The sequence below is a fragment of the Cryptomeria japonica genome, chromosome 5, assembly GCF_030272615.1.
Source record: "Cryptomeria japonica chromosome 5, Sugi_1.0, whole genome shotgun sequence".
Lineage (NCBI taxonomy): Eukaryota > Viridiplantae > Streptophyta > Pinopsida > Cupressales > Cupressaceae > Cryptomeria > Cryptomeria japonica.
Window position 1 is genome coordinate 464923806 of NC_081409.1, and position 26195 is coordinate 464950000.

General features: G+C 36.9%; 1 protein-coding gene across 1 annotated transcript in view; it reads left to right on the forward strand.

The window, feature by feature from the left end:
* Positions 1-23215, forward strand: part of LOC131036816 (protein GET1) — a 102081-nt gene extending 78866 nt beyond the window's left edge. Inside the window, exons 3-7 of the mRNA XM_057968802.2 lie at positions 17749-17819; positions 18155-18225; positions 18347-18428; positions 22682-22731; positions 22852-23215. Coding sequence (XP_057824785.1) covers positions 17749-17819; positions 18155-18225; positions 18347-18428; positions 22682-22731; positions 22852-22926 — 349 coding nt within the window. The 3' untranslated portion in view covers positions 22927-23215. The remainder of the gene's footprint in view (positions 1-17748; positions 17820-18154; positions 18226-18346; positions 18429-22681; positions 22732-22851) is intronic.
* Positions 23216-26195: the final 2980 nt, after the last annotated feature.

Consider the following 26195-nt stretch of genomic DNA (forward strand, 5'->3'; position numbering starts at 1 on the left):
CTCCTTGAAGCTTATAGATGGATCCAGTCACTTTAGACTGGAGGAGATGCAAACTGAACTGCTGTAGGATGTACCACCAATGCTTTCCTCTGCAAATCAAATCTACTATGTGTTAAGGACAATCCACTGTAGACAAATCACAAATTGAGATGAATGTGCACGGCTGAAGATGAATACACACGAGTTGTTGCATTCAGCACAATAGTGGTGAAGAATTCACAACATTTTGAAGAATGACAGTGCATACAGCACAATATTGCTGTAGATGATATTAGATCGCTGGAGTAATTTGCTGTAGATGTAGTTTGATCTGCATGTATGTTATATGTATTTCGATCTGCTACAATTTGATCCGCACTGGCCACACATTCCAGATTGCAGTGTATATAATTTGATCTGCCCACACATATCTAGATCGCAGTGTATATAATTTGATCTGCCCACACATATCTAGATCGCAGTGTATATAATTCGATCTGCCTACACATATGTTGCTTCTTGCTTAGAGAGAAAAAAACGTTCTTATGTAACGATCCGTGGGTCATCTAAACAACATGACTCCTTGACCAAGTTGGTTGTGCCTCTCCAAACGTGCCTTTCCCAAAGGTGGCGGGTCAAGGGATAACCGATACTCTTTAACCGATTATACAATGTTATTATTGTTAATCAATTACATTTAGTTAGGAACAAATTCGTATAACATAAATACGCCTTTTAATAGGCAAGATAATTTATAAATCGTTATATATAAATGTGCAAGGCCAAAGGCCAATCACACATTTGTAATTTTCTAAGTCGGCCTGAAGGATCTGACCATAGCTATTATTTCAACACTCCCTCTTAGCTAGGGAGGAATCCTTATTGAAAACAAAGTCACATTTCCTCATCGTGATGACTATACTCATGCGAGTAAAGGAAGCTAATCACCTCATTATGATAGCATAGCACCTCATCATGATGTTTGACCACAATGGCTACATCCACATGTGGAAGGGAAAGATATCACCTCTCTATGATATCAACCATCATGGCTTCTCCATGGATGGTGTAAGAATAGATATCACCTCACCGTGATATCAACCATCATGGCTTCTCCATGGATGGTGTAAGAATAGATATCACCTCACCGTGATATCAACCATCATGGCTTATCCATAGATATCACCTCACATGATATCCACCATTATGGCTTAAATAAAGATATCTCCTCACTTAATATCCACCATTATGGCTTATGCATAGATATCACCTCACGTGATATCCACCATTATGGCTTATCCATAGATATTACTACATGGCATGTCCACGGATTTCACGTCACATGAAATCCACCATGAATATCTCTTTATGTAATATCCACCATTATGGCTTATCCATAGATATTACTACTAGAGATATAAACCATTATGACATATTCATAGATATCACGTCTCATGATATCCATCATAATGGTATGATCAATCAATATCGTAAGATCGTCACCTTACGATAATGATCAGATGTACAAGTGCTCACTATTGAGAGATCGTCACCTCACAATAATGTTCACAGGGGCTCATCAAGCACTGAACCAATGTTGTCATGGAGTCACACACATGATACTAATCATGAACCATATCGGATTAATAAGATTGCATAATAATAAGAGTTTACACTTTAAACATCCTAGAGAATACGTTAGTACTATTAAAACAAATCAATGTTGTTGAGACTCAATCTCAGCTAGGGCTACATATTCTACCATACCAAGCTTACCTCGAAAGTACACAAACTCTATTCTAGAGAGAGGCTTGGTGAGAATGTCTGCCGTTTGCTCATTAGTACTAATGTATCTTAACTGAATAGCATTCCTTTCCACCACGTCTCTAACATAGTGATACTTGATCTTCACATGCTTCGTTCTGTCATGAAACACAAGATTGACATAAAGCTTTTACACAACTTTGGTTATTACAATGAATAACTGTAGGCTCCAATGATTGTACAAACAATCCTGCAAGGAGCTTCTGAAGCCACACTGCTTCACGAGTTGCCACACATGCTACAACCCAATGAATCTATCTTGGTTCACACATGAACTGACTGAGAGTACTCACTGCAAAGCAAATATGTGGTATGGTGTTGACCAAATACATCAATGATCTAATCAACTGACAATACATAGAGGAATCTACCAGATCTGAATTGTAAGCTAACTCGCTCAACTTCTCCAGAATAATATCAATCAGTGTAGACATGGACTTACAGTCCATCATGCCAATCTCTTCAGGATGTCTATAGTGTACTTCCCTTGACTCAAGAAGATCTCATGCGGTCTTCTGCCAAACTTCCAGTCCAGGAAGTGGTGCATAAGACCAAGTTCCTTCATCTCAAATTCAGAGGCTAACTCCCTATGACACTGAATGATGAGCTTCTCTGTCCCAGTGAGAAATAATTCATCAACACAAAGGATCAAAATCACTGCCTCACCATCAACAACCTTTATGTAAAGGTTGGACTTTGCATCACTCTTGGTGAATCCCAAGTTTACCAAGTATTCATCTATCCAGGAATATCACGACCTAGGTGACAACATAAAACCTTCCAGCCTACACACATGGGACTCCATCCATGAATCATAGAGTCCTCCAACTGCTGATCACTAGAGAAACCATCTTGACATGGTCCACTCCCTCTGAAAAAATATGACCAAGATCCTCGGAAGTCAATTGAAGCAGATCCTCTAGCTGCTCCCTCTGTCACAGAAGCATACCCTTCGAAGTCCGCTCCCTCTTACTAGGAGAGCCCTCTTGTCTCGACTTTGCTTTGTAATCCTCGATGCTGCCATTACCTGCACAAATGCCTCAGTAGCATTCCTGATGTATCGTTCTTCTTTTTCTACAAAACCCATCCTTGAGGGCCAAGGAAAAGAACAAGAGCATAACTTTTATAGTACATATAGGAATACGGATAAGAGGCTGACTACGACAAGCAAATAAAAGTAATACTCAAGAGATAATAACCAAGAAAAAATACTTATCTCATTATCCAAGCTCCATCTGGCTTTGGATAAACTTGCAACCCTTGCAAGCAATATAACAACAGTCAAGCCTTAACTACTAAGGTTTTCAAGTGTCCCCTGCAATCACATATGCACTTGCACACACACTTGTAATTATCTACTATTAAACATAGCTCATTATGATGATAAATTAGATGTCTTGAATTGTATGTAATCATAGCTAAGGGCTACAGGACTCAATCTTACACATGGGCAGTTCTAGTCTCATGAACATGAAGGCAACCATTAGTCCAAAGTATGCAATAGACAAATAACATTAGCATAAGCAATGCACCATATACTATCAGATAAATGTGGTAGTAGGGAGAAGACTTATCTAATTAGTTTGGTTCTTTCATCCAATGAAGGTCCTGATCTCGTATTTCAGTTGCCATCGACAGATGCAAATCTATAGAGTTTCCAAGGCTGAAGATAGAAATGTCACTTCTATGAAGAGAGTCATCAAAGTCTAGCTGGAAAGAAGTGGCCCCAACTTCCTTCTCATTATTCTTGGCATCGTCCTCAATTATAACCTAATTCAAGAATCTCTCTCAACTCAAACTAAAGATGATCTCTATCCCCTGTCATATCTTTCCACTCTTAAGCTCAAGCTCCTCCTCAAGGCAGAGGGGATGCACTAACTGTGGGAATGGCTCTTCAAGAACCTGGCTCTGATACCATGTTGAATTTGTTACAATACTAGGATCACAAGAAGATGACCATGCACAGTAATCATAGAGTGTGCTCGATTAACCACAGGCAATGATTCACATCATTGTTGCCCTCCCAACCATAAACGATATACTGTTATCGTCTCCCTTGAGCATGGAAATTATATCTCTGATATATATATATATATATATTAAATATGAACAACAAGATACTATTACAATGATCAAGTACAAAGACCAATGTGAATTGCTTCACTCCTTGAAGCTTATAGATGGATCCAGTCACTTTAGACTGAAGGAGATGCAAACTGAACTGCTGTAGGATGTAGCACCAATGCTTTCCTCTGCAAATCAAATCTACTATGTGTTAAGGACAATCCACTGTAGACAAATCACGGACTGAGATGAATGTGCATAGCTGAAGATGAATACACACGAGTCGCTTGCATACAACACGATAGTGCTGAAGAATTCACAACATTTTGAAGAATGACAGTGCATATAGCACGATAGTGCTGTAGATGATATTAGATTGCTGGAGTAATTCGTTGTAGATATAGTTTGATTTGCAAGTATGTTATATGTATTTCGATTTGCTACAATTTGATCCGCACTGCCCACACATTCCAGATTGCAGTGTATATAGTTCGATCTGCCCATACATATCTAGATCGTAGTGTATATAATTCGATTTGCCCACACATATCTAGATCGCACTGTATATAATTTGATCTGCCTACACGTGTTGCTTCTTGCTTAGAGAGAAAAAGACGTTCTTATGTATCCATCCGTGGGTCATCTAAACAACACGACTCCTTGACCAAGTCGGCTGTGCCTCTCCAAACGTGCCTTTCCCAAAGGTGGCGGGTCAAGGGATAACCGATACTCTTTAACCGATTATACAATGTTATTATTGTTAATCAATTACATTTAGTTAGGAACAAATTTGTATAACATAAATACGATTCTTTTTAATAGGCAAGATAACTTATAAATCGTTATATATAAATGTGGAAGGCCAAAGGCCAATCACACATTTGTAATTTGCTAAGTCGGCTAAAGGATCCAACCATAGCTATAATTTCAACATGAATTGCTAGCCGTGGTATCTTGGGCAAATTCTCTCCTAAACTAGGTCAATGGAAGTAATTTTCACTTCCAAGGTGGAGCAATGGGACAAAATTTCGCTCCAACTCCAATGCAAAGGAAATTTACTCTCAAACACAAGCAATGGAAGTAGGTTTCGCTTCAATATCTAGGCAATGGAAGTTCATCAATTTCAATCATTAAGTTAGATTTTCACCTTTCATGCCTCAAAAATCACCATCTCTTTAATTTGAAATGCTTGTAATTGTCATCAAAATTGCCTTGGGATGATTTTCGCTCTCAAAGAAGGGCAATGGAAGGCAATTTCGCTCCACTCCAAGGGCAATGGAAGTAACCATTTAGTCAAAATTTCAATCAATATCTCCAATTCTCAAATTCTAGGTTCTAATCATCCATGGGTGAAAATAGGTTAAAATAACCTTAAGAAGAACCTTGGAATCAACTTCGCTCCTATCTAAGGGCAAAGGAAGAGCTTTTCGTTCTCAAAGGGAGGCAATGAAACAAGAATTCTATTCTAAAGAGGAGCAAAGGAAATTTTTTGATACTTAGTGTAGCGTCCTAAAATTGCGACACTTGCAATTTCGACTGCATTTGGGTCTTCACGATGGCGGCGCAATGTTGAACCTGAATGGAGACTTCGAAACCTGCTTACGACATCAAAAACTGCATTTCTCTGCACCTTGGCCTGATCCTTCCTTGCACCCTGCTGTCCCGGGAGGTGGGACCATGGCGCCTAGCGCCCTGGTCCCTGGCCCTATTTTGGGCCCGGTCTCTTGTTGGGCATCGGGTCTTTAAGTTTGCAATTCGGAAAACAATGCTTCTAGGTCGGCCTAAGGTCGGAAAAATCAGTCTCCTAACCCTAATTGACAAGTATATAAACTACATTTCCCCTCTCAAAAGGGAGGAGGACATATGTGTGCAAAAGGCGGAAACGATATTCAAACATTCATACATTCAAGCATTCAAGCATTCCTTCAAGCAATTGAGTATTCTAAGTCTCCATTCAAGGCTAGGTGTTGCATTCAAGACAAGGATTCAACCATTGAAGAGGAGATCACTTACAACATACAAAATACAACATTCATTACACCTTCGCATGTAAGAATACAAACATTCTTACAACAAGGTATCAGTACTTGTTTACATTACAAACATTTACATTTACAGCATTCTCATTTCTTGGTTAATTCCAAAACCGGGGTTTGACCTAAAGGCAAACCCCTAATCCCTAACCCCCCAATCGTCCTCTCTTTTCTGTGTGTACGTTGCAGGTACGCGGCTGTAATTGAAGATCTGGAATCCTTGTGCAGAGACGAACAGATCCCCCTTCGTTTCGCGGATTTTTCGGAAGACTGTGTGCACTCCGGGCGCCATCGTCCCGTCAACTTTCGCTCAAATTTGCAGGACAGCTTCGTCTCGACATTTTACTGCTAATTTCAGGTTCGTAGCTTCATCCTATGTCCCTATCTCCGTCTACAGGCGAATCTTTCTTACTTTACATGCATTCCTAGTTCAATCATTCTATCTACATTCTTTACAAAAGAGGGTATCCTTGATGTCTCCCCCCTTGAAACTCATTTAAAATCCAGTCTTGCATTGTGTGAGATTAGATCTTGTGGGTTTCAACCCCTCTTTTGAATGTAAAGTCTCTCCCAAGTGAAAACCGTCAACCCTAGTGACCTCCCTTCTCTCTCCATGGAGTGGGGGAACACCTGGGGTTCGATTTTCCGCTTTACATTTTGGTGAACCCGACGTGAATATCCTAATTCTGATTATTCATGGTTAGATCTGAAAAATTGGCTTCCTTAATTACATTTCCATGTTTTGATCTTTTGCAAATTTTAGAGGTTAATTGCATAAAAAAAAAAACCCCTAAATTTTCTTTTTAGTAATTGAGCTTGTGAAATGTTTAATTGTTAATGCTTGTTTCAGATCTACCCTTTCTATTGCAAATTGTCAATTCATATTTGTGCTTTAATTCTGAAAATTAAGTGGTTAAGTGTCAAAACCCTAATTTTTAAAACCCTCTTGATTCAACCTTTGACCGATGATTTCACTGATCAAAACACCTCCAAATCGGTTGTAACTTTGGATTCCGCAACAAAATCATAATATCTCTCATCCCTGAAAATTTTGAAAAAAGTTGCGAGGACCGTGTGCACCCCGAGCGCCATTGTCCCCGACATTTTTTCCGAAATTTCGGGAGCTAGATCTTACTGTATTTTTCTGCTAAAATCCAGAATCTTGGCTGATTTCATCAATTCTAACACTTTCAAAATTAAAGTCAAAATTGGTCTAGTGATTGCTTGGATAAAGGCTTATAATCATTCAAAAATTGTTGAAATTGAAATTTTTGTTAAAATTGTGTTTCTTACTGTCCTAAATCTGAAAAGTGTGTTGGCATTCATTCGAAGTTTCAGTGCTTTATTCAAATTTCTGCAATTTGTGACTTTTGAAATTAAGTGTTTAATTGCAACAACTTTGATTTCCACTTTCAAATTTGAATTTTGCATGAAATTGAGTCAACTTTTAAATTTCAAAGCCTGCATTGCTTTTAGTATTCCCTCTAAAATCATAAAATTCAAAATTTCAGTTTCCCTCTCTTTTTCAAAATTCAAATTTTGCATTTTTCAACAATCTTGGTAGGGTTCAATTTTGAGATTGCAACTTTAATTTGGCTTATCTACAGATTGTAAAATCACTCAATTTTTTCAGATTAACTTTAAAATCATCATAACTTTCATCTCTGAAAATTTCGAAAAAAGTTGCGAGGACCGTGTGCACTTCGTTCGCCACGGTCCTCGACATTTTTTCTGAAATTTCGGGAGATTGTTGTGATTGCATTTAACAGCTTAAATCTAGAAGATTGGCTGATTTTATTGAAATTTGCTACCTCTAAAATTCAAAATCTTCTCTCTCTTTAGTGCATGAGTTTTACAACAATAAGCCCTACTTACACTATTCCCGTTAGACGAAGCTTTAGAATTAAGTCTTTCCAAGGTTTAATTACTAAGGAGATGGAACCTAATTTGAATGGCCTTTTTAACGAGGACACGGGTAATTCCTCTAATCCTTCTAATGATGAAGAAGCTCTCCATGAGGTTTCTGTAGAACAACTTTCGAAATTGGATAACCAATTTGATGATTTTCAACAATGGATGTCTCAAGAATACCCCGATAGTCAAGCTCTTTCATTAATTGAGGGTCTAAAACGTATGGTTCAAAGTGATAAGAATGGAATTGATATTTTGCGTGGTATTGCACACATTGTGGATTCGAATGTGATGCCGATGAAGAGTTGTGCCGAAACTTTAGGTTATACACAACCTCCTACTCAAGTCAATCATTCTATTCCTTTGACAACTTCTATTGCTAGTATACCTACTTTTACATCAAACATAATGACTACTTCAATACAAGACATTCCACCTATGATCACCAATCATGGGGGCAATCCTTCTTCTTCAATCAACCCTCTTCCTTCATTCAATCCGACTTCCTCATTCATTCCTTCAATGAGTGTTCCTATTACATCTCCACAAATGAACCTGGCGCAAAGGGGCAATTCATTTAACCATTCCATTCCTCCTTGTAGCGTTCCTTTTTCCCAATCATCTCCTATGACTAACCATCATAGTGTCGCACCACCTTACTCTCAATCATTACCTTCTTTCAACAACATAATACCTCCATCACAATCTAACATGTCTAATATGAACTCTTCGACTGAAGCCACCATTAACAATCTTGCACAAACTGTCTCTTCTTTACAGCAACAAATTGCCTCTATGAACCAATCTAAGTTTAGTGTGCCCACATTTGATGTTGCGAGCCCACTTTCTCTTGACATTGTTCGAGCTATCCCCCCTAAGCATGTTGAAATCCCGCAATTGGAGCTTTATAATGGTAAAGGTGATCCTCTAACACATGTTAAGACCTTTCAAACAATATGTACTGATTTTGCTCATGACCAAAGGTTGCTTGCAAAACTGTTTACTAGAACATTAAGAGATAAGGCTCTACAATGGTATTGCTCGTTGCCTTCTTATTCTATTACTTCTTTCCAACAACTTGCAAATGCTTTTATTCAACAATTTCAAAACAATATAGGTCCTAAAGTTACTTTGATTGATTTAATGCATTGTAAACAAGGTGTTAAAGAAAAAGTGACTGACTTCATTGGTAGATATAAGCATTTGTATGCTCAAATTTCTTTTCCAGTACCTGACAATGATATTCAAAGAATCTTTATTTCTAATTTACAAAAAGATATTAGAGAAAAACTTCTGTTTTCTGAGTTTACTTCTTTCCAACAGTTGTGCGCAGCTCTTCACAATTATCAACTGACTGTGAGCCAAATGGAACAAGCAAATCCTATGGCTCCGAGTGATAAGGGTGATAGTAGTCAACAACTATTTGGGAAGTTTAAACCGAACAGAGAGGTCATTAAGTTCAATGAAAACATCATCAACAACAATGTGAATGCAACATTAGGTGTGCTTCCTATTTCTAAGTTTTTCAAGAAAGAAAGAAAGTTTACTCCTTTGAATGAATCATTGCATAGTATTATGAATAAGTTATTGGAACAAAATTTGCTTACTCTCCCTCCTATAAAGCAAATAGATCCTGCAAAGATTAATTCACCCTATTTTGATAACAAATCTTTTTGTCAATTTCATCGTCAACCTGGGCATGATACTGAAAAATGTTTTGCTTTAAAGGGTAAAATTCAAGATTTGATTGATAATAATACTATCTCTGTTTCTGGTGTGAATGATAAAGGCAACACATCTGTAGCTCCTCCTAACCAAAATCTTAAGATTTTTACTGATCCATTACCTTCTCATACCTCTAATGTGATTGATACTAATGATTCCTCTGTCTCACCTGATGATCTTGTGTCTATGACTCCGAATGTGATTAACTTTGTAGAGCAGCAGAAAATCCCTAAAGAACCTTTCATCACATTTGATTCCAGTGAAACTATCAGGGCACCTGATGGTCCTTTATATATAGTTGCAAAAGTCAAGAATACACCTTGCCGTGGAGTGCTTATTGATCCTTCTTGCATGGTTAATGTCATTACTGAAGAATTTCTTTTTACTTTGCAATTGAATCAAGTGATCTATGATAAAACAAATGTGGTTGTGAAATTATTTGATGCATTTTCTTCTCCTGCAATTGGTTCTATTACATTACCTATTGAGGTCCATAACAAATCCCTTGATGTAAGCTTTGCTATTATTCCGTCATCCGAACAATTTCGTGTGAAGCTAGGCTATCCTTGGCTATCTTCCATGAAAGCTATTGCTTCTCCTATTCACAAGTGTTTGAAATTTCCCCATAATGGTGAAGTTGTTACTGTCAATCATAGTCTCTTTAAACCAGCTGAAAGAACTTCTAGCGTTCCTATTGATTATTTTTGGCCTAAACAATTCCAATCTCTTCCACCGCGAAGTGATCATCTTTTCAAATCTTATCAAAAGTGGAAAACAGATATGATCTTATCTCTAAGTGAACCTAGAACACCCAAACTTGATATTCCCATCATTCTTGAGAAGGAAGTTCTTCCTTCGAAAGATAAAACTAATGTCTTTCCTCAAGAAGATTCCCAACCCATCCCTATGGATGTGACTATGTCTATATCTAATAAACTTTCTAAAGGTAGACCTATACCTCCTCGTCATGATGGACTTGGTTTCCTTCCTAAACCAGATATCCCTCCTTTATATGGAGCAGTTCCTCCTCCTTCTTCTTATAGAGAGAAGAGACCTTCCTCTTCTCCTATTGTTCAACCTAAGAGACCACAACCTAAACACCCAAGTGATAAGGATGAGAACATTCCTCCTCCTCAATCTTCTCAACTTCCTACTAAGACTAGACGAAATCATTTTGCACGTGAACGTCGATGAAAGCGTCGTCTTAGAGCTCAGGCAGCTGCTTCTCAAACTTTGCAATCCCCAAAAACATCTTCAGCTAGTATTAATCCATTTTCTCCTCAGCCGAAAATTGAGCCAAAATCTCCTAAACATAAGATCCATGATGGTCTTGATCCTGTGCGAGTTAAAGATCCTATTTTTATAAATCTTGATGATGATATAGATGAAAATGTTATTCAGGATGAAAATGTTACTCTTCATTCTGATAGTGAATATGAATATGTTGATGTTGATAACCATTTATCTAACGAGTTTTCTAAAGCACTTATCCTAGCTCCTAGACAAGAACAACGTGGCTTGGAACATGAACATAGCCCTTGTTTGGATCTCGTTATAGCTCCATCTGCTGTGTTGGATGTTCCTCCTCTAGCGTGTTTCCTGCCTTCCCGAAATATTGATCAGCAAGATCGGGGGGTAGATGACGTGCTAGACTAGTTTCATTAGCATAGCAGACTCTTTCCTCCTCTCTTGATCTCTTTTGTTACTTCTTCTATGTGTTATTCTCGTTCTTCTATTTGTTGTCCTTAGTGTTGTCTACTTGAGGACGATGCAAAGCATTGAGACCTCTTTTGGTCTCTCTCATGTTGACTCAAAAGACACATGTGTTCCCTTCTTCTAGGTGACCTTCCTTGATTGGGGAATGAAGAACAATTATGCATACATACATATGATATACATGAATTATCATACAGCATACTGACCCCGAGGAGAGCGAAGTCACCTCGTGCTTTGTGTTTTGTATCCTTGGGTTTATCTCACACTTGGGGGCTAAATCTTTGTGATAACATGCTCCTTTCCCTTCTCATTTCTTATACGTATCACTACCTTAAAGCAATCACCCCCGATGAGGCGTGTGCGATCGCTTTAACGTAGGGGGCATACACCCCATTCATATCTCTTCAAGATACTTGAAAATCTCTTGGCGAACTTAGCTTTGCCTTGAAAATTTTTGGTATTTTTCTTACATGACCCATAGTGAGGGAACCTTACTACTGACAGTCATGGTTCTCCCTCGTGATCTTCCCTTTTACTTTGTCAATCGAAGTCGTAAGATCCTTAGTCCACTGGGGGCTTGGTGTATCTTGCCTCCTTGACGTGATGAAAGTCTTTCAATGTTGTTTCCTTGTACTTTACCGGAAGTATGGGCGTACGCTTATACTCCCGCTAAAGTGGGGGCTAAATGTAGCGTCCTAAAATTGCGACACTTGCAATTTCGACTGCATTTGGGTCTTCACGATGGTGACGCAACGTTGAACCTGAATGGAGACCCCGAAACCTGCTTACGACATCAAAAACTGCATATTTCTGCACCTTGGCCTGATCCTTCCTTGCACCCTGCTGTCCCGGGAGGTGGGACTATGGCGCCCAGCGCCCTGGTCCCTGGCCCTATTTTGGGCCCGGTCTCTTGTTGGGCATCGGGTCTTTAAGTTTGCAATTCGGAAAACAATGCTTCTAGGTCGGCCTAAGGTTGGAAAAATCAGTCTCCTAACCCTAATTGACAAGTATATAAACTACATTTCCCCTCTCAAAAGGGAGGAGGACATATGTGTGCAAAAGGCGGAAACGATATTCAAACATTCATACATTCAAGCATTCAAGCATTTCTTCAAGCAATTGAGTATTCTAAGTCTCCATTCAAGGCTAGGTGTTGCATTCAAGACAAGGATTCAACCATTGAAGAGGAGATCACTTACAACATACAAAATACAATATTCATTACACCTTCGCATGTAAGAATACAAACATTCTTACAACAAGGTATCAGTACTTGTTTACATTACAAACATTTACATTTACAGCATTCTCATTTCTTGGTTAATTCCAAAACCGGGGTTTGACCTAAAGGCAAACCCCTGATCCCTAACCCCCCAATCGTCCTCTCTTTTCTGTGTGTAGGTTGCAAGTACGCGGCTGTAATTGAAGATCTGGAATCCTTGTGCAGAGACGAACAAATCCCCCTTCGTTTCGCGGATTTTTCGGAGGACCGTGTGCACTCCGGGCGCCATCGTCCCGTCAACTTTCGCTCAAATTTGCAGGACAGCTTCGTCTCGACATTTTACTGCTAATTTCAGGTCCGTAGCTTCATCCTGTGTCCCTATCTCCGTCTACAGACGAATCTTTCTTACTTTACATGCATTCCTAGTTCAATCATTCTATCTACATTCTTTACAAAAGAGGGTATCCTTGATGTCTCCCCCCTTGAAACTCATTTAAAATCCAGTCTTGCATTGTGTGAGATTAGATCTTGTGGGTTTCAACCCCTCTTTTGAATGTAAAGTCTCTCCCAAGTGAAAACCGTCAACCCTAGTGACCTCCCTTCTCTCTCCATGGAGTGGGGGAACACCTAGGGTTCGATTTTCCGCTTTACACTTAGCCAAATTCTTGTTCTTCACTCATCAACTCATCTCTTGAAAGTCCTCATATGCAAGAGTTGTCAAATTTCTTTCACCAAATGTCTTGAAGATGATTTCGCTCCGAGATAGAGGCAATAGAAATGAAATTCGCTCCTAATGAGGAGCAATGGAAGGACATTTCGCTCCTAGAGAGGAGCAATGGAAATTCTCTCACACTTGATCAGATTTTGTCCTTCATCGACTCAAGCTTGGGTGTTTTGTTATCTTTGCAAGTGAAGGAGGCATCAATTAAACCTTAAGTTAGGCTCAAGATCAACTTCATTGCCAATCTCAACAAAGGAAGGCATTTTCGCTCCCAATGAGGAGCATTGGAAGTGAATTTCGCTCCCAAAGAGGAGCAATGGAAGTGAAAATCGCTCCAAAAGAGGAGCAAAGTAGTCTCGATTTTGCCACTTAACTCACTTTTGCTCACTTACATTCATTCTCTCAACTCAAATGCATCAAACCATGCTCATGTGAGGCCTTAAAGGTGAATTCGCTCTCATAAATGAGCAATGGAAGTAAATTTTGCTCCCAAAGAGGAGCAATGGAAGTCCATTTCGCTCTGAGACTTGGGCAATGGAAATGACCTCAAGTTTGCCCCTTTATCAACTCATACCTTAAGTTCTTGGTTTTATGCACAAAAGGAGTATCAAAAGCCTTCAATGAATGTTTTAGGGAGGATTTCGCTCCTAAAGAGGAGCAATGGAAATGATTTTTGCCCTCAATCCTGAGCAATGGAAGTGACTTCAAAATACATCCTTTAGCTTAGTCTTACTAGCTCACACCTTAGGGTTAGCTTTCATGCCTCAAAAGACCTCAATACTTGCTTTGAATGTAATTTCGCTCTCAACCCAAGGCAATGGAAGGGAAATTCACTTTGAAAGGAGGGCAATGGAAGTGTTTTTCGCTCCTAGAATGGAGCAATGGAAGTGACCCTAAGTTGCAATCTCCCTTCATTCCTTGGTTAAAAATCGTGATTAACTTCACTTTTGCCATAATCAAAATGATGCTAGAGGCTTCAAAACTCACTTATCTCCATCAAATATGCTCAAGAAATGCACATCGCTCTCAAGTAAGGGCAATGGAAGAGGATTTCACTCCAACTAGGGAGCAAAGGAAATGATCTTTAAATTCATCCTCTAGCTTGGTCTTATCACATCATGCCTTAGGTTTCAGTCTCTATGCACCAAAGAACCTCAATGCCTACCTTGAATGGGATTTCGCTCCACTCCAATGGCAATGGAAGGGAAATTCGCTCTCAAAGGAGAGAAATGGAAGTAAGTTTCGCTCCTGGAGAGGAGCAATGGAAATGACTCAAATCTACCTTCTTCCCTTCATTACTTAGTCAAAATCCTGATGCATTTGGTGAATTCGCTTGATCAAAGTGATTGTGGAGGCACTAGACTAGCTCAACATCCTCCAATATGCTCAAGAAGATCAAGTTGCTCCAAAATAGAGGCAATGGGAGAGGATTTCGCTCCTGAGAAAGAGCAAAGGAAGTCCATTTCGCTCCAACTAGGGAGCAAAGGAAGTTACCCCCAAAACTTAACCTAATTCAAGGCCTTTGATCAAAGATCGAATCCTTTACTCAAACCAAGACATCTCATGATAGCTAGGGGCAATTCTAGGTGATTTGGAAGGCTTGGAGAGGGATTTTGCTCCTGAAAGAGGGCAATGGAAGCAAAATTCACTCCAACTACGGAGCAATTTGAAATTTTAGCTTACTTAGTCAAATTTTGCTCCTGGATCTCACCTCTCACTGAAATATATTTGAGTCACCCGGATGATGAGGGAAACACCCGCATTGTTGATTATGCTTGATCTTAAGGGTTCCTCCATCAAACCTCTTTCTCTCTATGCTCAATTTGACCTCTCCAATGCAATGGTTAATAGCGAAAGACCCAAACTACTACCCTAGAAAGCAGAAAAAAGTGGGGGTCCCCATTTGCAATGGGGCAATGTGTGAATACATGTACATGCACAGAATTTTGGCAGGCAAAATCCTAGTGTGGAAACCCAGCTGCTTAGCTTACATTCTGCATCCCTTACCCTTTCACATGGAAATGAACTTGAGCATGATACCACATTCCATGATGCTAGTGGACCTACACATTTAGAGAATGATCATTGTGAGAGATTCATTAACCAGGAGTTGCATTTACATGATTGCCTCAGACAAAGGCAGCATGAACTTCAAGAATAGATAGAACAACTACAAGTTCAGTTAGTCCTGCTAGCAGCTTACTCAAAATTATGGTCAAAATGTCCCAAATCAACCATTACCACATCACCAGCATCACCAGCAGTTTGCAAACATTCAATGAGCAGCCAAAGGGACCTGTTGTTGTTGATTCCATAGATGTTTAGGATGAGATGAAGGGATTGAATCCTTTTCAATCTGTTGTTACAGTTTTGATATGTGATTTTGGGCACCTTGCATGAGCCCCTATAATTTGTTTTGTCATGTCAGCTCTCTTCAAACTTTTGTGATAATTTTGTAATTGCTAGTTTGCCAAAATACTTTGCAAACTTTATTTTCTCAATACTGCAAAAACTCTCAGTTTACATATGATTAATTGAAAAGCATAATAGTTGTTTAATTACCACAGGTTTGATTGATTAATTCACAGATTTGGACCGCCATGCTGTGCAGCAGGCAGAATGGCATAACTTAGACCAATTAACTGCGATTACATGAGAGTTTTGAAACATAAAAGAACTTTCCTAAAACTACTATATCGACAAACAAAATAGAGATAGATTCAGAAATATAGCCCTAGAAGATAATGCTAGACAATAAGAATGGTTTTCACTTTTCAGTCAACTCTTCACCATTGTTAAAGCTGATCTCCACCTTTTTGAAACCCAAAGAATCCACTAACATTATGTGTGGAGATAGTTTTCCAAAATATACATACTGAAAGTATTCATCTAAACTTGGTCCAAGAGAACCCCCTTTTTAGGCACAAAAGACAGACTACTCCTATGCTTAAGTGGTACACTCGTCATACTTTATGATGCTTAAGTATGTGGTTTAAGCAAATATCCTCCATTCCTGGTAGTGTTGGCGTGGCAAAGGAATGGTGAGGGAAGGGGGTGAAGATCAAATTTAAGTTGTCCTTCGAAGTCCTAAGGTTAGTGTTGTGTTAATATAACCTACTTTTTCTTGTCTATATTGTTGACATGGTTGCCTTATTAGCAAAAGTTAAAATAAGTTTTAAAGATATAAGTTAGGAAGAGAATGTACACAGAATTTTAAATGCACATTAGGAAATTTTGAAACATATGAAGAAATTTCCTAGATCTACTATATTGACAAACAAAATGGAGGTAGACTCACAAATATAGCCCTCGATGATAATATTAGACAATAAGAATGGCTTCCAGTCATCTCTTCACCACTATTAAAATTGATCTCCTCGAGAAACCCAAAGAATGCATTAACATTATATGTGGAGACTAGTTTTCCAAATTATACATGCTAAATGTATTCATTTAATCTTGGTCCAAGAGAACCCCCTTTTTATGTATGAAAGGCTAAGAGGTTTTATGATTTTTAGGGGTGTAGTCTGAGCAATTGGGAAAGGGGAGATTTATATGAAGTTTTTTCCCAAGCATCCTACAAGTTGTTGATGTTAGAGTTGTTTTCACTTGAGCTGTTTGTTAAATATTTCCCATTCTTAGAAGCGTGTGCTGGGGCGGAAATGGAACAGGGAGGGAATGGGGTCAAGATCAAATTTTAGTTATCCTTCTAATGTTTTTCCCTCTCTAATAAATTAACTGTGATCTCAGAAATTATCAGCCAAAGGAAACATTATTCATTGAAGATCGTGACATTTAACCCAATTTAGTAATGTCAACTTGCTATTTTAGTATTTAATAAACATCATAATTGTGCCAGGTCAATTCCACATTCACATAATAAGGCTTGGGGAAGGCATTATGGATTATTTTAGACTGTGCCATGAAGTTGATAAATCCTTTGAGTAACATTGCAATCCAAGCTTTAGCTTTAGAGACTAACGATGTGGCAGTCTGCCATTAATGAAAGCTGGTCTTTGATTGGATGATATGGTGGGCAACCGCCACTGCTCCGGTCCCATAAGCCTAAGGACCACAAAAAATCAAGGCATGAAATCCAAATTATGTCCATATTCTTTAATCTGAAGGTAAAGTTAAAATGTGAATGCTTAGGGTCACAGCCTAAAAAAATTGCAACTTGGTATGTGGAAACTTTTTTTATGAAACTGTTCAAATTTTGTACTACTTGGGTTTCAATCTCATTTGGTACTGTATTTTCAACGATTGAAACACAGTTCATTCAATCCCAGCAGTTTGCTGTTTGAGTGTCTTTTACTTTCATTTTTTATTACCTAAGGTATTGAACGATGAAAGTGAAATTAATATTGGATATGGTTGAAATCAAAACTGGATTGCCGTTCTTAAACAGACAATGACTCTGATTCTTGTTGTCTTGAGATATAGTGTTTCTGTATGTTCTTGAAAACCTTGATTTCAAGGTAATTAGAATCCTTTTTTTGTTAAATTTTTTCTGTATCTAACAAGACAATTTTTGCAACTGAGCATGGTTACAGGCCTTCCACATTTGCACAAGCTACTCTGCTCAGGCGGGCAGCTGCAGCCAAGGAGAAAGAACTTCTTGAAAGTATGATACTTTTTGATTTTATTTTTTAAGTTTAAAGTATGCATCTTGAGATCTTTCACAGATTATATTTATTCTATCAAAAAGCATTATTTATTTTTTATAATATGTATCACTGCTCATCTAGAGTTGATATCACACGTCCTGTGAAAAACAAAAAATTGTTTATTAAGCGTTATTTTGCCGTAAGTGTAATTTTTTGCTAAGAGTAAGACAGTAGCTGATTGATACTCAAGGAATTTTTGGTAGTCTATGTCTTATGTTAGTTACTATACATTTCTCATGTCTTGATTTAGTGCTATTTTATAATCTATTAAACAGATTGTGTTCTTTTCCAGTTAGACAGAAGTTCTCAAAAGATACATGCTTGTCATATAATCTGCAGACCATGGCCCTGAGCGTTTTAAAGGCAAGCTTTACATAGATATAATAAGAAAACAAATATATGGCATATTGATTACATTTTCTTTTTGCTTGTTTGTTCAATCTTCTATTCCTCTCACAATCGTAATTTGCATTCTTTAACACAGGTCTGCATTTACTTGGGATTTGCATGGTGGTTTTGGGGTGTCCCTGTTGCAGGAATTTCCATTGATTTGTTACAGCCTTTTGGTATGTTTTCTTTCCTGTATTCTGGCCTTTTTTCTTGATTTTGTGTGCACTCTAGAGAATAAACTAGGAAACGGAAGCAGATAGGTGCAACATCTACTGCTTTTTTTCCATTTTCTCGCAGTACTGAAAAATAAATATAGTATTGCTGCCCAAAACTTTTTAATAATATGCTGAGTTAAGATTGTAGCATTTCCACAAATTAACACTTCTAAATAAGAATTGTAACATTTCCACAAGCTAACAATTTAAAATAATGTCACAACCTGCAAAACATATCTTAGTTTAAAGTTATGGATCAGTTGACTAATCAATCATTATATAGAATACTTGTCTACAAGAATGTTCCTTCCTCAAGAACTGAACAGATGTGCAAATTGGCACACTAAAAACAAATTAGAAGTGATATCAAGTGCAATTTATTGATTTTTTTTTTGTATCGACAAAGCAACATTTGCTTCTATGTAAGGAAAATTTATTTCATATATATATTTATGTAAACATATCATGTGAAGATTTCTTAGTTTTTATTCTGTTATTGGATCCTCTCAAAGAGTCTAGAAAGAATAGTGGGAAGTTAGGGAAGGTGACATGTAAGTATCTATTGGAAACTATTAAAACATTCCTTGGCTGGAGGATGAGCCTTGAATTATGTTGTGGTAACAGGGCCACAAAATACTGTCAGAGAAGTTCCCTTTTTGCCTCTGATATTCTGATGGACGTGATCTTGATTTATAAAAAGAGGTAAGTATCTACTGGAAACTATTACAAGATTCGTTGGCTGGAGGATGAGCCTTGAGTTATGTTGTGGTAAAGAAGGCCGCAAAATACTGTCAGAGAAAAAGTTCCCTTTTTGCCTCCAATATTCTGATGGACGCGATCTTGGTTTATAAAAAAAAGAAGTATCTATTAGAAACTATTACAACATTCATTGGCTGGATGATGAGCCTTGAGTTATGTTGTGGTAACAAGGCCACAAAATACTGTTAGAGAAAAGTTCCCTTTTGCCTCCAGTATTCTAATGGACGCGATCTTGGTTTATAAAAAATTGGTTATTAAGTGGGCTGTGTCCAGATTTTATTTAAGCCCAAAAGCCCTTGATATTCTCACACAGACTTGATTCCAACACATAATATCTAGGTAATAAAGTATTGAATCTGCCAGAAAGTTAAAGATACTTGCGGTCTTAAAGTCATAGGTGGTCATAAATTATTTAAAAAAACCTATGAAATACAACTAAACATTATCCAACAAATAAGGAAAACTGTGGAAACGATATCTTATACAACATGGTCTAAAAGGAAATCACATCCTATCCTTGATGAGAGGAGACAAGGTGTTCAATTTGCAAATTAAAGCCTGATCCAAGGATTGCACCCAATATCAAATTTTAGGCCGGGATGAAATTTTTGAAAGTCTTGTCTTTTACTGGTAGTTCTACAGGGATAACTATAATGAATGACCGGATAAATCAAATAATGCCACCTCCATAGGTATTGAGTTAAAAGAAGTGGGCTGAGCTGGCAAATAAAACAAAATAAAACTTTGTATATAATGGACTTAAAAATACTACGAAAAATTGTTAATATTAGAGAGAAAGTAAAATTGGAGGAACAAAAGAGATGTTTCAAAGGGGGCTCTGATATGCTCTCGGACCTGATATTGACATATCATCCGGTTTATTGGCAAGGTGACATCTGGAAGAGAAAATTTGTAAGTTAAGGTCAAATGGATCAAGGTTGAAAGTAGTATTATTTTAAAGTCAAAAATAAAGTTGTGGACATGATAGATTTTATATTTGATAATTTCTTTGGAGATCAAATCCTATTTATCCGTGGGAGAGAAAAGATGTCCAATATAAAATGGATCTGGTATATTCATAAAATCCAGTTTGAAAGTCTTAGGCATTTGGGGATACACATGGTATTCTCAGGTGAATCCTTGGTAAAAGGTTTATTAAATGGATTGAGTTGAATCTATTATTCTAGTTTATGCATGTGCTTTCCCAAGCCACGAGTGGGTGCTTGAGTTTCTCCTATATCCCTTGGCCCAAAGATTTTTGTCCAATGCCTAATATTTTGTGTTGTACACCTTTCTGTATTTTGAGAAGAGTTAGAAGATGGACTGGCTTTAACTATAGGACAGACCTGATAAGCTATGCTTTCTCTGCTAGTGAGCCATTTTATTTGCCATTCTAGGGTTTTCTGGAGAATCCAAGAAAAGTCAATGGAGGCATGCCCCCTGCCGTCTTAGAGTCGAACAAATTAGCTTCTGTTTCCTCAATGGGACATTGGCAAATTTGATGCGAGTTCTTTGATTGGTTGCTTGCTGATATTGTTGCATGATTTTATCAGTTGCTTTGATTTCAGTTAGACTGCTAGTTGAGCAAATAAATTCGTTTATCCATAAAATTGGTAGCCTGCATATCTCTAGCCTCTACTTGTGACTGTGAGCCCATGTATGTCTTTTTGCTGGATTTGTGAGTAAAGATAGGAGACAGGTTTATCTCGGAGTGATAAAGAGCTAAGGAAGTGTAATGCCCCATCCTAGTCAGGGACAGTGGTTTGAGGAGTTAGCCTATTTTTGGACCCTTGTAGGCTAACAAGGTATGGATAAGGGGGTTAGTGATGCAGTATCTTGAGGAGTGGTCTGTCTATTTGTTCTAGTTCAATGTTGAGTTCAGTTCTGGTCTTCGTTTCATTGGCAGAGCGAACTGTGGCCCCAGCTTTTGACAGATTCAGTTTCTGAGCAATAACGAGGGAGATATGAATTTTGAAGTGATTCCCATAGGCAATTAATGTTTTAATGAAATATTAAAATAAAACCACAAAGTGCATCACTTAAATTTATTTAAGTGAAAATTTAATATCTCCTTAGTTGGGCGTTGCTTTTAGGGTTAAATTGGGAACCCTAAAAATAAGTTATGATTTTTAAAAACCTAATTGCCAAAAATCGTACTTTTTGGGTATTTAGGCAGCCAAGATGAAATTAAACCTCATTCATTGATATTGAGCATTTGACATTTCTTCTTCGCACTTGGCTATGGCGGCTAGGGTGGACCTGTTTTGGAGAGCGTGCATTCTTCAAAATTCAGTAGCTTTGAGATTGTGAAAGATCAATCAAATTGTTGCAGCTTGATTGGCTTCATTCAGAAGTCAAATTGAATTAAATTGGGGCAGATTTGGCTTCTTACAAGGCAGATTTGTTGTAGGTTTCCTATTTAATGTTAATTTTTTTGTGGTTTGGAGGTTTCTTTTCCCAAACACACAGCTTGCTCATTTATTGGTGCCATCTTCCACTGTTTGAGTGCCTTAATATTAAATAAGAGCAGATCTGAATTGTTTCAGAATAAAAAATCAGAACTTTGTAAGTTGCTGATTGAATTCGTTTAATTCAATAAATTGGCTAAGGACTTACGGGTATGCTTCTAAATTCTCCAGTTTATTGCTTCAGTTGATTAATTTCATGTATTCTTTCAATATGTGTTGAGAATTAAAGAAATCCTTCTCCAACTTCTGTCTATTTCTGAAAGACCATCTCTAATATTTAAAACACAAAGAAAAAGAATAATAATTTACAGCAGGTTGAAGGATTGAACCAGCAAGGGTTCATTCATCATAGGAAGGGCTCAAGCGGTCTTCTTGTCTCAATCCTCTAGTGGCTTGAATCATGCGCCATGATGTACACACGTTAATCACATGCTTATTTGAGATACAAAATGCTTGCATTATATCTGGTTAGGCCTCACTCAAGTTATGTGGCATGGACACAAATGAATATCGGTGGAAGGCCACTAGCTTGTTCTAGATTCATGATGTTGCAGTTATATTTGTTATGCCTTACACAAGCTAAGAAGATGGAATTGATCCTAATACGTCATGAATACTGATACCATAAATTTCACGATATAAACTATACTTGAAAGCCATCAAACACAAAGCATTTTGTTTGTTCCCATATTAGATGAATTCCGCTAGGTTATGCAAGACATGATCATTATATCTTGTTAGGCCTCCCATAAGAATTGATGCGAGCCCTCTACTATGCTGCCACAGATAAATAGCTTAAAAAGTTTCTAAACATTTATTCAAATGTCTAATTTTTTATGCCTTGTTGATGTCTGAAACAATTATCTTCATTAGTTTTTTGAATGTGCTAGGTACAAATGACTAATTAACAATATAAATTTGTTTCTACTTTTATACATTTCTATGTTTTATACATTTATTGGAGCCATTTTGCTTAATTGGCTGCAGGAAATGCATTATCATGGAGACTTGCAAGCAATGAGAATCGCCTTGTAATGGTATATACTATATATTCTCACGTGTATGCCATTTCTACTTATTTTATATCTTCATTAAGGTGGAACATTTCTCACATAAGAAAGTATAGCTAAATCTTTATTTCATTTAACAACATGCAGATTGGGATCATACCATGGTTATTACTGACAACACGTGTTAGTGCTTTCGTCTCTCATAAACTAATTTCCAAGTGAGAGAACATGATCAAGAGGAGGGGCACTCTTTCATGAGGAGTTTGTGATGCAAATTCGATTGGAGAGTCTGTTCTAGAAAATGAGTGTCTAAGTGCAATGATTCTACATTCTCTCAATTTTTACACAAACGCTTGATTAGAATATTGATTGTATGAACTCCTATACGATTTTCAGTATTTTATAACACAATATCTCATCGCTCTGTGTGACTTTTCTCTTGAAAATATTTTATATTCTTGTTTCTTACAGAAGGGATTTCTTATCTAATATTGATTTCTCAGAAGCAGAATAGTTTAAAATGCAATGCATACATAATTGCTCTTTTTTTGAATAGAACAAATTCATGCACTTGTCATATATTTCTGCGAAATAAATAGCATTTTAATATGTTAAAAGATACTCCACTTGAATGGTTATACACTTCTAAATATTGTTTGCGTGGTTGTTTTCCAATTTTTGTAGTAAACAAATGATTCATTGATTTTTCAGAAATGGCTTTCATATGTATGTTTTGTAAGCAAGCAATGTTTTATTATCCTTAACAATTTAAAAGGTATCCCAATTAAATTATTATACACTAATAATCTTGTTTGCATGGGGAAAGAAAGAAAGCTAGCACATTTGGCAACATAGAGCACTGTCCATACTTTTGATATGAATAATTATGTTATAGTTTGAAAACAGGTGGGGTATTAAATGATGTGGAAAATGCTTACTTCAGAAACCTTTGTACACAAAATTAATCGTTATCCTTTTTTTTTTTAATGTAAAGGGATTGTTGCTTGATGCAATCACGCAGCCGTTGATATGGCCTTATATTCTACCAAGCTTTTGGGACAGGTGTTGTAAGGGATGTTTGAGGATGAATTTTTTTGAGGTCATTTAATGGGGTGGTAGGGGATGACAAAGAGATGATTATATAAAAAATATTTTTTTGAGTAAAATATAGGGAAATTTTAAATAATAATATTATAGGGAAAGTATTACATATGGGAAATTTCATATGTAAGGAATTGATAGAACATTTATCATATATGTTATGGATTCTTAATATACAACATTAGAATGAGTCAAAAAAATTAATAAAGGTCAATATTTAATTGCTTCCATGATTCATTATCAATGTGCATATTGCATTAATATATTATATAAAATTAAAAAATATACAAAATGTCTTAAGATTACTAGTTTCAACTACAAAATCACAAAAATAGAGAAAATATGTTGCCCTAATTGACATATGCCAACACTACATCAATATTAAAGTCTAACTCTAAGTTATTGTTATTATAAGGGGTTGTCTTATCTAGTGGAACTCTAAAAACTATCTCATGTGCCTCATCAATTTGGCTAACGTCTTTGGGATCAATATTCTACCATAAAGATTAAATTTGTTAACACTCCACGTTTGAAACTAGTAAATATGAATACTTATTTCTTTGCTCATATGATAGTAAGTTTATTCCTTTTAATATTGTGGATAAAGATGTATGTGAATCAATTCCTCTTTGTAGTTGAGAAATTGACAATTTTGTAAAAGGAGGTGAATTATGAGCATCTTCAACTTTGGTGTATCACTATCATGGGATGTCCACTATCATGGGATGTCCACTATCCAATAGATTTAGTTTGAGTTCATGTATATCTATCTATTTTGACCTTTGGCTTGTTAAATGTTAGATCATGAAAATTAATGAAGGCAAGGCATTGTATGTGAAGTATAATTAACTCTTCACTTGAATACATCTTTCAAAGGCCCTTCATTAACCTTTCTTTCATGTCTTCATCATCATAAGGAGCAATCTTCTAGCCTTTGGTGCATACCATTTGCGATAGAAAGAAAATATTGTCATATGAAGTTGGGTGTTCATAGTGTTCCATCGTCACACCACGATGGGTTTAATATGTTGTTTATAAAATTTCAAATTAAGATTCTTATTATAAATTGCTTGTTTCATTTGTCCAAACATGTTGTCAAATGTCTCATAGATATCTTCAAAACTAGGAGAGTTTGTATCAACATATTTAATGACACCTACAACATGTGAGGTGCATATCACTGGCAACCAATTTTTTTAAAAAAGAATGACCCAAGTCAAAATCAAATGACAAGTTAAAAAATTAGAAATAATAAAATCAACAATTTTTTATCATGTAGTAGTCCACAATTTTCATCAAGGATCATTTGTTTGATGTTTTTTCCTTCAATAGTGTTTGTAGTGGGCCATCTACTTCACTTTGAATTAATCATCATCAATTATAAAGCCTCTTGCACCTCAAGCATTCTTTAGCAAAATGAAATAATTGATGTACCTAGTCCTCCACAAGTTTGAGGAATTTCTTTTTAAAAAATGCCCTAAAGAGAGCAGATGAGATGTGATGGTTGCAAATAAACATATGAAAATCTCTACCTTCTACCACCACTTCTTGCACTTAATCTATCTTTCCTATGCTTTTCAATGCAAAAACACAACATAGGGTTGAAAAGATGTGTTGGTAAGCACTCTCCACCATCATGTTAGTTAATTTGCACATTTGTGTTAGTGACCACAAATACAACATTTGAGGCCCCCGACCTCCTCTATAGCCTCTCAAAATGTGAAATTGGAAGTCCACATCCTTGCACTTCCTTAACTAATCACCATCTTCATGGAAATAAGAGAACTACACATACGAGTATGATATTGATGAGTGGTTGATGTTTAATATCAATCCATCCATCCATGAAGATAATGTTCCACATGAAATGGGATGGAATGGAATTAGAACATTTTGGGAATAGAAGATTCTATCACATCTTGTGTTTGCATATTGAATATACTTGCAATTGTCTTTGAATTCTCAATAGCACTAGTCTTTCTCTTTCCTCTTCATGAAAATATCATCACTAACAATATTAACCATGGATGAAATAGGCATAATTGACTGTGAAGATTATGTTTGCATTGGCATACCCTTAAACCTTATTCTTTTACCTTCATATCCAATCCATTAACCTCTACAATCTCATCCTCCTTTATATTTGGACACACTTCAAGCCCATGCCTTGTAGAGATCGAGAGATAAGAATCTATCCTGGTATAGCTTCCTCCAAAATCCATCTTGAAAATATGACAACCACATTCTACTACCCCTCAAATTTTTCTTGTCTTTATTTAGGACTATCACAAATTGGAGACGTGGTTTAATTGAATTAAAATGGCACTTTGCATAAATTTTTATAATGGTGGAAGGGAACTCAAATAAGTTTAGTGGTTTGTCTCCTTCAC